The sequence below is a fragment of the Hippopotamus amphibius genome, chromosome 5 (genome assembly GCF_030028045.1).
Source record: "Hippopotamus amphibius kiboko isolate mHipAmp2 chromosome 5, mHipAmp2.hap2, whole genome shotgun sequence".
NCBI classification, from domain to species: domain Eukaryota; kingdom Metazoa; phylum Chordata; class Mammalia; order Artiodactyla; family Hippopotamidae; genus Hippopotamus; species Hippopotamus amphibius.
In genome coordinates, this window is record NC_080190.1 from 112,609,077 (window position 1) to 112,621,814 (window position 12,738).

Here is a 12,738-nt window from a genome sequence, read left to right on the forward strand (position 1 = left end):
CCGTGAAAGTGATGCATGCCGGGATTTGTAGTTCGCGCCCCTGCAGGGCTTCATTTGCATATGTTACTGGGTAGCGTTCGAGCCGTATCCTGTCAACGCAGTTTAGGGATTAGGACCCCGAGCAGTCACGGTATCGGCACCCTTTGCTCTCATCATATTGATTAAAGACTCTAACCAATGCATTCATTTTCCCCATACAAATGTTACCCGAAACTTGTTCATAAAAGACTGAATCTGGCAGTTCTTAATTCTGCGTCTGCAAGGCGAGTTTTCAGTTCTCAGTTCTTTTCTGGCTTATCCTGGGACACCTATGAGTCGTGGGGCTTCACGCTCGCCGTCTTTAAGTGGACAGCGCGCATGCGCTGCCTTTCTCTTTCCGGGCTGGAACCATGGAGGGTGCAGAGTAAGTTTCTCCTCGTCGTCTCAAGAATCCTCCTCCATCCCCGAAACCATAGGCCTCCTGACTCAAACTCCCTCGTTCCGTCCGTAGCGTGTACCTTTGCCAAGTGATCTGTGTGTTTGTGACGCTCTGTGACACTACATGGTGGTCTCAGGCTAAGATGGGATTCAGGCGGCCTTGGGGCGGAGATTTTGGACGTACCGGGAGCAAGGTGTGAGAGCTGAGTATGTGTGGAATCAACGGGCTGTCCAGTCTCTCGTCTTTTGAAGGAGTCTCAGAATCTCAGAATTGGGTTCTTCCTTAGCTGGCATTTGTCCTAAGCGTGTCTGTCATCAGGCCTTTGCTTGCAGCATGTGGAGTTTAAGGCTTGAACCAGGGTGGTAGTTGAGGGTTTTGTTTTTTCTGGAGACAGTAATAATGTAGGGATCAGTGTTTCGCAGCAGTCTTCTGCTCTGTATATTTTGTTGTCGGTATTTTTGTTAATGTGTTCCCGATGAATTTAAGGTTCTGGCATAGAAACTCCTTAAAAGCTGTGTCTTACACACCGTAACATGCTACAGCAGTTGTATGTTTAGAACCGGCGGCAATAGTAGTGTTAAAGAGAGCGTGCTCAGTACAGAATGCAGTGCTGGGAGCTTTTCGAATTCTTAACGTTTTGTGTGCTACTGTTAGAGAAAAGAAAAAGAAGGTTCCTGCTGTGCCAGAAACTCTTAAGAAAAAGCGAAAGAATTTCGCGGAGCTTAAGATCAAGCGCCTGAGAAAGAAGTTTGCTCAAAAGATGGTAAGTAAACTTTTTTGAGGCACCAAGTAAGAAAAGGCCCATTGATTGAACATGGGATGTTTTTAAGGCTTGTTTACTTCGGCTACTCTATCAGTGAGCGTACTTAACTTAGAATGGCGTTTACAAATGGAGTTAGTATCTCCTCGGAATGTTAATGCATGTTGTGAGACAGTTTGAGGGGAAGGGTTTTCTTTTAAAGAACGGGTATTGCTAATTGTGTTTGGGAGCTAAAAAGGAGATGGATAACTGATGTTGGTTTTCAGCTTCGAAAGGCAAGGAGGAAGCTTATCTATGAAAAAGCTAAGCACTATCACAAAGAATACAGGCAGATCTACAGAACTGAAATCCGAATGGCTAGGATGGCAAGAAAAGCTGGCAACTTCTATGTACCTGCGGAACCCAAATTGGCTTTTGTCATCAGGATCAGAGGGTAGGTTCAGTTTTTACTGCATTCTGGTTTTAAAGGAAAAGCTACACAATCCCAGCAAAATTTCACAGTACTTGTGGGGGTCTTGGTTTGAAAACACTGGAATGACAATACTTGGGTGGTGAGTAGGAAGGGGGTGGGGGGGTGGGGAGTATTTCAGTGAGTGTAAGCTTTGTGCCCAAAGCATCTGTCCATTGTCTAATTGAGCACTTGACTTCACTGTCCTGGAGATTAACTTCAGAAGTAGTTTAAATGTCTCAGCGAGTGCTGTGACAAAGGTATATGCAAAAACTAGAAGTAAGAGCATCAGAGAAAGTTTTAAATGAAAGGCATATGTCAAAAGACAATTTACTTGCAGGGGAGGCAAGTTGGTAGAGGTGATAGAATACAGCTAACTAAAGGGAAAAGTGGTCTTTGTAACATGAGGGGATTCCTATTTAGGTGTGATGTGTGTTGCCCCAAATTGTAATGGTTAGTTTTCTGTTCTTTGTTAGTGAAAATTCTGTTAAAAGTTAAGTGAATTTTTTGTCTGTTTTCATTGCAGTATTAACGGTGTGAGCCCAAAGGTTCGAAAGGTGCTGCAACTTCTTCGACTCCGTCAGATCTTCAATGGCACCTTTGTGAAGCTCAACAAGGCTTCAATTAACATGCTGAGAATCGTGGAACCATACATTGCATGGGGGTATGTGTCTTTGATTTCTGTGTGGAAAATTGGTTACAGTAGCAAGATGAATTGTAGGTGTTTTGACAGTGATAGTCTTGTTTGGTCATTTGTGTCTGTTTTTTCATACTTAGGTACCCAAACCTGAAGTCAGTAAATGAATTGATCTACAAGCGTGGTTATGGCAAAATTAACAAGAAGCGAATTGCCCTGACAGATAACGCGTTGATTGCTCGATCTCTTGGTAGGTTCTGCCTCTTTGGGGAAAAGTTACTATATTTTTAATTATAAAAGTTATATCAGACAAATGATATTTTTTGGCATCTTGTGGCCTGAGTTTTCTCACTATTATGAACCTTTCCTTATTCCCCACAGTATTTAGAAAAATGGAAGGTATGATTTCATTGGCTTGAACTCTGTCTTTGTAAATAAAGCCATGTATTTCCCTTTTTCTTACTTTACTCTTGATTTTTAACTCTCTGTGTCACAGCTTATAATTTTAATGCCTTAAAAATTTAATAGTTTCAAAATAAACATTTTAATAACTAAATAATTTTGAACACATTAAGGCAAATATGGCATTATCTGCATGGAGGATCTTATTCATGAGATCTATACTGTTGGAAAACGTTTCAAAGAAGCAAACAACTTCCTGTGGCCCTTCAAATTGTCTTCTCCACGCGGGGGAATGAAGAAAAAGACCACTCATTTTGTAGAAGGTGGAGATGCTGGCAACAGGGAAGACCAGATCAACAGGCTTATTAGAAGAATGAACTAAGGTGAGCAGCTACATCCTGAAAGAAGTTTACTTAATACTGGAGTAAAAGTGCCTTAAATGCTGGTAAGGGTTTGGTTGAGTTCTAAGCAGTATTTAGAGGTGGGGGGAGGAATCAGCCATCTTTTATGACCACAGTTGGTTTGGTTTCTCCTTTTGAGAACATTTATGAAGGGAAGGAAAAGCCTGTTTTTTTCCTACTTAAAAAGAAACTGAATTGGTATTTATAACTTCCTGGTTTATGTTAATCCTTTGTTATTAAGGTGTTTAATGGGTGTTTTTGGTTTTTTTCCTTTTAGGTGTCTACCATGATTATTTTTGTAATCTGGTCAGTTAATAAACAGCGACTGCTTTCAAATTGAAATCTATTGTTGTTTTGGTGACTTCTTGTTATCTTTCCTCTTCCATCCCCTAACTATTGTGGCAAATCTTGGTGTGACAAAATTAGGACACACTGGCCTGTTGCATGCAAAACTTAGGGTCTAGTTTGTATCTTGTGAAAAACATTCCTTGGGTTTATTGAAGGTTTTCTAGTACAAAAAAAATCCTGATTTCTCACTTTTGAGTTGGCCAGAATGGGTCTATTCTAAGAAAGCCTATTTTACAGGCCTCTGTGCATGATTAAAAGTTCAATTTACAAACAAAGTCTGTTGCTGAATTTCCATTTTCTTAGGCTTTGGCTTGCCTATAAAGTATCGAGTCAATGTGTCATTTTAAATGTAGAGTGTAACATAAAGCACATATAATAAAAGTAAAAAGTTTTATGATCCTCACTGATTGTGCCAAGGGTATGGTGTGGTGTGGAATAGATGCCCTATTTTGATACTATTGCACCAGCATCATTAGTTTTTAGTATTTTAAAGTTGCTAGACAAATACATTTAAAATCTTGGGTCTTGGAAGCCATTTATCTGGGTTAGTTTAGGGTCAGTGAATCCTGGAGGGAAATGAAGGTGGTAATTTATAAAACCAATGTTACATGTATACATGAGTAGTGTCTCGCAAGAAGTTTAATGTCTTGATAAGCAGTTGGATCAATGTATAGAAAAAATTACACATTAATCTGGGTGGAGCCTAAAAGTATAAGTTTTAAAATTTTTGTTTTACTGCTTTGGTTGGTAAATACACGTTATAGCCCCCAGTCTTTGCACATCCAGTGTTCCGTAAGGTAGAGGTGGCTCAGAAAATATCTAGCTACTGTAATAAAGTTGTTCAGGTGGCATACTGCTAACTACCTAGTCATGGGTGGGTGGGTGGGGGAAACTAAATGTAGGATATGGGATAGTAGAAATGGCATTCTGTATATATGGGATGGTGGTATTTAACAGTGCTTTTTTCATAAATTAACTTTAAGAGCCCTTTTAGGTTCACAGTAGAGTGGAAAGTAGAGTTCCCATATACCCTCCTGCCCCAGACACCCACAGTTTCTCTTATAGTCAACATTGAGTGACACATTGTTGCAGTCCATGGATGTAGCAAAGTTTTTGAAGCTGGTGAGGGGGATAGGAAGATCCTTATGTGGAGGGGAAAGAAAAGTGTTTGAGCTGCATATGTCCTCTGCAGACACATTAAATTCAGCTCTGTCCACATAGTTTCCAGATGGGACCAGAGGATAGGAAAATGTATGAGAGAGTTTGGAAGTGGGCAGGTGTGTGTGTGGGGGGGTACATCTGGGATTCCAGTGGGGATAAACATAAATGCATGCTGTGGGAGACAGAGCTTGCTAGAGGGTAAGGTGGGATAATGATCTGCCTTCACAGGACTGTGAGGACTAAAAATGAGCATGAGACTATTGTGTGAACTCTAAAGAACTGTTGAAATGCAACTTAATACCTTATTTTACTTAAAAAACTCACCTGAAAGTGATGTCACTTTCCACAGGAGATCATCCGCATCCACTAACCAACCTCGCTGATAAAAGTCTGGGCCACCCAGGTTCTACTTATACAGATTCACTGCACATAAGTCTTGCCATCTGTACCCTTCAGAGTTCCAGCTTTGTTAGGTCTTCCTCTAGCTACCCCAGTCTCAAAGTTTAGTTGTCTGTTGCACTCTTTGGCTTTTAGCTGTGTTACCTGGTCTTGCTTATCTTTGAAGTTTCCTTTGTGGTGAGCTGGATTAAGAGCGCTGGTTCTGGAGCCAAACTGCTTGAATTCATATCCAGCTTCCACTTACAGTTTGAGCCGTTAAATTACTTCATCTCTGGTTCCTTATCAGCAAAATGGGGAAAAGAGTGGTACCTAATTTCATAGGCTTTTAGTGAAGATTAAATATGTCAGGTCATGGAAAATGCTTAGGGCAGTGCCTGGCTCAGTGCTAAGTAAATGCTGTTTGCTATGTAACTTGAGCCCTTAGCAAGGGTGTACAAAGGAAAAGAGCCTCTGCTTTCATGTGTTAGTCTAATGGGCAAGATAGTCTTAACGCAAATATCATGAGCTAAGTGCTACACAAGGATGTCTAAGATAAGACATTTTCTTGAGGTGTCATTGGGGACCACCTCTGGGGAAGACTGACAACTTTCTGCCCCTGCTGTTTTCCTTTACAGGTTTGGTATCAAACCAGCCAAAACATTGCTCTCATACATCTGCGTCCCTTCTCTTCTGCAATTAACTTTTCAAGGTTGGCCTTTTTTTTTAAATCCCACCCAGCACCTGACATAGTAAGGGACTAAGTATTTGTTTTCTATTGCTGCTGTAACAAATTAGCACAAACTTAAGTGACTTAAAACACAAATTTATTGTCTTAACAGTTTTGAAGGTCAGAAGTTCAAAATAAGTTTCACTTGGCTAAATCAAGGTGTCAGCAGGCCTTCCTGCCTTCCCAAGGCTCTAGGGAAGAATCTGTTTCCTTGCCTTTTCCAATTTCTAGAAGCTGCTTACAATTCTTGGCTTTGGGCCCCTTTCTTCTTCTTCAAAGTGTAATCTCTGCTTCCATCCTTCCATCATCTCTGGCTCTCATCTTCCTGCCTCCCTCTTGTATGGGCTCTCGTGATTATGTTGGGCTGCCCAGATAGTCCAGGATAATTCCCCATCTCAAATTCCTTAATATAAGTACATCTGCGAAGTCTACATAAGGTAGCATATTCATAGGTTCTAGAAATTAGGGCAGGGAGATATTTGAGAGAGCCATTCTTTGATCTTTATGGCTCCCAGCTATATTTTTTCTTGTTCCTCAAAAACGACAAGCTTCTAATGTAGGATCTTGGCACTTGGAATCTTGTGTCTAGAACGCTCAGCCTTGCGGTCTGTGTACTTGGCTGCTTTTTCATTCTGGAAAAAGAGATCTCTGACACATCTCTTCATATAACCTTGGGTTTTTTTGTTTGTTTTTCATAGCATCTGTTACTATCAGAAATAATTATTGTTATCTGTTGCTTTTCCCAGCCACTCCTCAGGGTTTGAGTATATATCGGGTTTGAGTTTTAGCCTTCTCTATTCCAGTAGTTAGAACAATGCCTGGTGCATTGCAGGTCCTTTGCGTTTTTGATGGAGTGAATCAAGCCTTTTAAGGGCAATAGCCATTTAAAATTTTGCATCGCCAGGGTTGGCACATCTTAGTTCTCAGGTGTTTGGGTGGACAATGGTGAAAGGAGGAGAGTGGGTTGGAATGTGGGCTTATGGAGAGAGAGAGAGATGTATGGGGTTTGGTTTTGTTTTTTATTCAGGAGGACTTGGGGAAAACTGAATTTTATTGTGTAGGGGTAATAGTACATGAAAATATGTTAGAGGAATATAGGAGATGGTTCTTGCTGTGAAGATTAGGAAGTTCCGCAGAGGAGGTGGAATTTGGGCACCTGGTGGTCGGAGCAGGAGCGGAAGCAGAGAGTTGGGGTAAGGCAGTGGGGCATGTGATAATGATCACATACTGAGTGATCACATTATCCTGGGTGGGTGGTTCTCCACTGTGAGTGCAACCCCAGAACAGAATTCTTAATTGGTTTGGGGATGGGTCCAGGCCTTTTCTCTTTGAAGTCTCCATGTGATTTTTAATGTGCTTATTATTCTATTAGATAAGTATACCACAATCCCCATTTTTTAGACGAGGGGCTAACTTTCCTGACTCCTAGGATCACACAACTAAGTGGTTAGGTTCCAGGTCTAATTTGAGTTGGTTTACTTAACCAGAGGAGCTAGGAAAGGTCAAGCTTAATGAAAACAGAAAAGTGGTGTGCTGAGAGCAGTTTCAGTTTTGTGGGATCCGAAACCATCTTACCAGGGCTAATAAACTTGCAGCCCTAGTGGAGGGGTCAAGAAATGAAGACAGGGTTTAGAACAACTTCGGAAGAGCATCTTCAGGCTAAGACGCTACTGTTAGGCCTCCCAGCTAGGGAGGGTACTCACGCCGAACCTTTCACCAAAGAACCTCGACAAAGGAGGTGTAGAACACGGAATGCGGGAGGGTACGATGAGGGAGCTCCGGCCCACTACGTCACTTATCAAGGATTGGTCTAGTCAAGTACTGCTGGTCCAAACTTACTAGTACTCTGGAAAGCCTGGTTAGTTTGAATCTTAAAAACGCAACCCAGAGAACCGAACCTTACCAACACTGTCCATGCCCGCTAGCCACCCTATCTAATGCGTGGCGCCACTCTCGTGCCGCACTGACCTGGTGTCCCGACTGAACCGCGTTTCCGCAGCCTCCTCCCGCCCCATCCCGTGCAGCCGTGACCCCGAAGGCGGCGGCACGCTCTAGTAGTCCAGTGAGTCCTAGCGGCCTCCCCGCTGCCCAAGCACCATACTGGCGCGGCAACCTGACTTTCCGCCCCGACTCCTGCGGCCAGACGGCCGGTGACCGCCCGGAAGGCATCCCGGAAGCTCCGGGCGCCTAGCAACGCGCGCGCGTCGGGCGGGCGGGGCGTCGGCCGCATCAGCCGCTGGCCCGGCCGGGCGGGGCTGAGCGGCGGGCGCGCTGGGCTCCCGAGCGTCGCCGGCCGCCGAGCATGTTCGCCCCGAGGGCGACGCCCTAGCGAGCTCGCGGCCGCCCGCCCCGCCCCGCCGCCGCCGCCGCCGCCGCCGCCGCGGCCAACCCCGCGGCTCAGCGGGTGCGGGCCGGGGGCTCGGCTCGGCGCTGGGCGGCCGCTGGTTCCCGCGCTGTCCGCTGCCCCCGCTAACCCCGCTGCCCGCGCTGTCTCCGCTGCCGGAGCCCCAGACCTGGGCGCCGCCGCCGCCGCGGGCCGGGCACGCGAAGAAGCCCCTCCCCCCCACCGCGGAGCTGCGGGGACAGTGAGTGCGGGCGGAGCCCGGGCCAGGGGCATTCCGGGGGTGGGGGGGTGGCCGAGTCAGGCCTGAAAGGGAGGTTGGGTCCCTGAGGTCAGCTGGTCTGGTTCCCTCCCAAGAAGGGGAAGTAGCCTCGTGACGCACAGGGGTCGCCCCAGGGATCCCCCTGATGCTCTCCGAGGGGGGCTGGCGGGAAGGCGGGGTCTGAGGACCCGACCGAGGCTGCGGGCGGGGCGGGTGCAGGAGAGAGGTGCAAGCGAAGCCGGGGGAGAGGGCCGGCCTGCCTGCCGCATCGGTGCCTTCCCGCGTTCTGGGCCAGGCACACACATCCGCCCCTCCAGTAGACACATCCTTACGGGTTCGGCCTCCGACCCTGCCGGGGTTTAAACTGAAGAGGGGGCTGAATGTGTTTATGTTCTCTTCTGACTGCCTCCGCGTCTCCCTTCCCCTCAGCCTTGCACCCGGCCGTGTGGAGCAGGACTTGCGACCCTGACCATGTTAATCAGACAGCTTTGGCCTGCTTTTCATTGCCACTTTTCCTTGTCCCACTTCTGATTTACCTATAATTTGTGTGTTTATTACTTTTTTCACGAGAGGTTAAAAATACTAGAAAAGATTTGGGTAATGCAGGTAGTCTGTTCTATGTTACTGGTCATTTCCCCCTACAACCTTCCTGGGGTCATAGACATGGAAACAGGCTTTTCTGTAGACAAGTGCAATTTTGCAACCACTTTCAGGGTATTGAACTCTCTGAAGCACAAGCATCCCTGCCCCTAGCCTTTTTTTTTTTTAATAAGTTTATGTATGTATGTGTGTATGTATGTATGTGTTGGCTGCGTTGGGTTTTCATTGCTGCACGCAAGCTTTCTCTAGTTGCAGCCAGCGGGGCCTACTCTTGGTTGCGGTGCTCGGGCTTCACATTGCGGTGGATTCTCCTGTCGTGGAGCACCGGCTCTAGAAGGCAGGCTCCGTATTTGTGGCGCTCCGGCTTGGTTGCTCTGTGGCATGTGGGATCTTCCCCGGCAGGGATTGAACCCATGTTCCCTGCATTGGCAAGTGGATTCGTAACTACTGCACCACCAAGAAAGTGCCCCTGCTTGTCATCTTTATTGACTTTTTATCTACATTATTAATGGTGAGTTTAAACCTCCCATGACATGGCATGTCTTCCAAAATACTTCTGACAATTACTTTTGCAAGTTCTAACATTTTTGCAATTGGATTATAATACATTTGTACTTCTCCTTCAAACAGCACAGAAGAATATAGACTTAGAGGTGAAAGCCCTCTTTAGTTTCTACTCCTTTCTTTACTTTCTAACACTTCTTAAGAGTTAATTTAGTATTTATTCTCTTTTCATTTGTTTTTTGATCATCAATAGGATCATATATGGATTCTTTTGAGAAATTGCTTTTTTCACTTGAGATATGGAGAACACCTTTCAGAGCGGTTTCCTTAGGTCTTCATTGACTATTTCATAGATGTGTCATAGAGATCGTATGGTATAGATGCAGCTTGGTTTATGTAACCATTCCTCCTTGAGATGGGTTCCAACTTTTCCTTATTACAAACAACGCAACAGTGAACATTCTTACACATGGCAACAGTTCTATAAAGTGAATTCCTTGAGGCAGAATTGCTGAGTCAGATGTAGGTACATTAAAAAATGTTGGTGGAATCTTGCCTTCCAAAAAGTCTGTACTAATTTACATTTCCATCAACAGGCTGTGGTGAAAAAACCTGAGTTTATTATTATTTAGGAAACAAATCAATAGCTTCCACGTACTGAGGGTTTATTACGTGTCCAGCACTGTGCTGAACACTTCGCGTGCATTTAAACATTTAATCCTCACTAGCCCTGTGAGAGTCAGAGGCACTATTATTTTCTTCATGACCCCATGGTTATGCAGCTGTTGAAGGGCAGAGCCAAGGTTAGAATCCAGGTTCATTTAACTGCAGTGCTTACTTTCTTTGTCAGGTCTGAATTCCTGGTCAGTAACTGACTGGAAATTTTGTTCGTTGGGTTGTTTGGGTATTAAATGAGATTGTGTGTTTGGTGTCACAGTATTATTAACATGCAGTTCCTTTTTCTACTGACTCCTGCAGAATTGGACATGGTCCAGTGCTTCCTGTGATGCTGGTTCCTCTGGATCATTTGCCTCTCCAGTCACTTTTCTGCCTTTTCTTTGCCTTCCTGCCTTGCATATATTTTAAAGGAATCTGGTTTTCTTCTCCCTGGAAAATCTCCTTTGCCATCTTTAATCCAATCTCTGGCCTTAATTCTCACCAGTGTATTGGTAACTCTTAAAAGCTTCATCTCCCAACCAAACCTATAGTCCTCAATATTCCCATAGCTTAGATCCACGTTATATATCTCAACCTGATGTCCTATACTCATTTTATTTAAAACTGAGCTGCTTGCTGCCCTCCACCCCCAAGACTAGCTCTTTCTCTGACTTTAATTCATGGTACCGTAGTTCTCTTGGTCACCCTAGTTCACAGCCTCAGTCATTTTTGACTTTTTTTTTTTTTGCAGCGCCTCCAATGTTCAATCAGTTGTCAATGTTATCTGATTCTCTCTACTACTCTAATTTGAGCACTCTGAAGTGTTATATGTAGCCTCTTAACCTAGCTCCAGTCTCTGCCAGCTTAATCTTCCTGAAGCATGGCTGTGAATATGCCATACCTCTCTTTGAAAACCCTCATGCCTTCTCATTGCTCAAAAAAGAAAGTACAAGCCACTTTGGCCAGCGTTCAGATGTGTCTGTGATCCTACCCAGTGCTGAACACCTCTCTCCCCTCTCCAGGGCATCTTTCACATCTTTATCTTTTCCAGCGGGCTCTACCCACATTTCTATCTAAATGTCATTTTTTAGTTTCTTCCAAGTCTTTTGGGAACCCCCTTTTGAAAGTTATATCTCCTTTGAATTCCTCTGATGTGAGATACTGTGTATCTAGCTAGCTAGCTCCCCTAAGGCTGTAATGTGACACTTTACCTTACATTATAGCTGTATGAGTGGCTACAGTTTTTCCTTTTGGACTGGAAATTCTGTGAAGGCAGAATCTCTAGGTCACCTTTGTATTTGTCACGCAGGGTGCACATAGACTTGCAGACAGTATATGCTTAGTGAATGTATTTGAGTAAGTGAGCTAATCTATTCACCCTTAGGAATAAAAAAAATTGCATATATTAGGGTATTGATAGCTGTAACGACAAGCAGTCCCCAACATTTTAGGGATTAAACAGGTAGACGTTTATTTCTTGCTCATATAACAGTTTCAGGGCAGGTGTTCCTGGTCAGCAGGCAGCTTTCTTCCCATTGGACCCAGGCTCTGCCATTCATTAGCTTCACTGTCAGCTAACTGCAGCCAGCAGGAAGGGAGGGAGGCAGGATGGAGAAAGCAGACCCGGGGGAATTCTCTGGCCGTCCAGTGGTTAGGATCCTCACTTTCATTTCAGAGGGCCTGGGTTCAAGCCCTGGTCGGGGAACTAAAATCCCACAAGCCACATCCCCCCCCCCCCCCCCCCCCAAAAAAAAGGCAGACCTACTTCTTAAAAGCTTCTTGCAGAAAGTGTCACACATTGCATGCACTCACCTTTCAGCTGCAGGGAGGTAGCCACTTTCTAGGAACAACTCTATTCTCACGAGGAACAAGAATTTTGGGCATCTGGCCTCCTCTACCACAGTTCATTTCTATTTATCAAAACCTGTGGCACTTAGCTTGAATATCCCTTGCTCAAAAACAACAGCAAAACTCTACTTCCCCAATCTGGTTAGGTCAGCATAGGCTTTGTTGTCCCGCAAAATCTAAACACAGGTTTATCAATATGTATCATAATGAACTGTAATTGTTTACTTTGTTCCCCCAGTAGACTGTACACTTTTGCATGGTAATCATTTTTGTATTTTAATTCCTAGCACTGATGACTAGCATTGTGGATACATAAATAACTAGCTTTCTCAATGAATCCACAACTCGCTTTTCTTTATGTTCACTTGATAATTATTTTGGTTTAATCAGAGCTAAAAGTAAAGACAATCTTACCATCTACTCTTTGATGTTGGGATGTTTTCAGCATTTTTGCCTTTCTGTTATAAAGACTGTACGATTTGACATCCTTAAAGGTAAACATTTGGGTGTATCATTGATTTTTCCTTTAGGATAAACTGAAAGTGGAATTGCTGGGACAAAAGTATATAAAATTGTAAGGACATATATATGGCTAGATTGCTCTCTGGAAATATTATACTGATGCATCCACTGAAACCTTAGAATACCTGTCTCCTTGAACCCCATCTTACACTATCTAGTAGTAAAGAAAGAAACCCTTGCTATTTTCAGGGCCAAAGTCCTAGCTTATTATATTATTTTGTTTTTATTTGAGTACTAGTGAGGGTGAACTTTTACTGACCATTTGGATTTTTTCTCTAATGAGCTATCTCTTCTTTAATAAATATACTATCTTTGAGTTCACTT

General features: G+C 44.1%; 2 protein-coding genes across 9 annotated transcripts in view; both read left to right on the plus strand.

The window, feature by feature from the left end:
- Positions 1-350: 350 nt before the first annotated feature.
- Positions 351-3,408, plus strand: RPL7 (ribosomal protein L7). Its single transcript, XM_057737324.1, has 7 exons — positions 351-403; positions 1,073-1,181; positions 1,445-1,611; positions 2,153-2,290; positions 2,404-2,513; positions 2,839-3,048; positions 3,344-3,408. Exons 1-6 carry the CDS (start codon positions 390-392, stop codon positions 3,045-3,047), a joined length of 747 nt encoding a protein of 248 aa, XP_057593307.1. The 5' UTR covers positions 351-389; the 3' UTR covers position 3,048; positions 3,344-3,408.
- A 4,634-nt stretch (positions 3,409-8,042) lies between these two features.
- Positions 8,043-12,738, plus strand: part of C5H8orf89 (chromosome 5 C8orf89 homolog) — a 54,324-nt gene continuing 49,628 nt past the window's right edge. For all 8 annotated transcript variants that reach the window (XR_009053937.1, XR_009053938.1, XR_009053936.1 and 5 more), the window contains exon 1: positions 8,043-8,265. The gene's annotated coding sequence lies outside the window, so the exon portion shown is untranslated. The remainder of the gene's footprint in view (positions 8,266-12,738) is intronic.

Excerpts from the sequence above, each read along its gene's own strand:
- RPL7 (XM_057737324.1), top strand. Across the intron at positions 1,612-2,152 it reads TTTGTCATCAGGATCAGAGG|TATTAACGGTGTGAGCCCAA; the intron begins GTAGGTTCAGTT and ends TTTTCATTGCAG. Across the intron at positions 2,514-2,838 it reads GTTGATTGCTCGATCTCTTG|GCAAATATGGCATTATCTGC; the intron begins GTAGGTTCTGCC and ends GAACACATTAAG.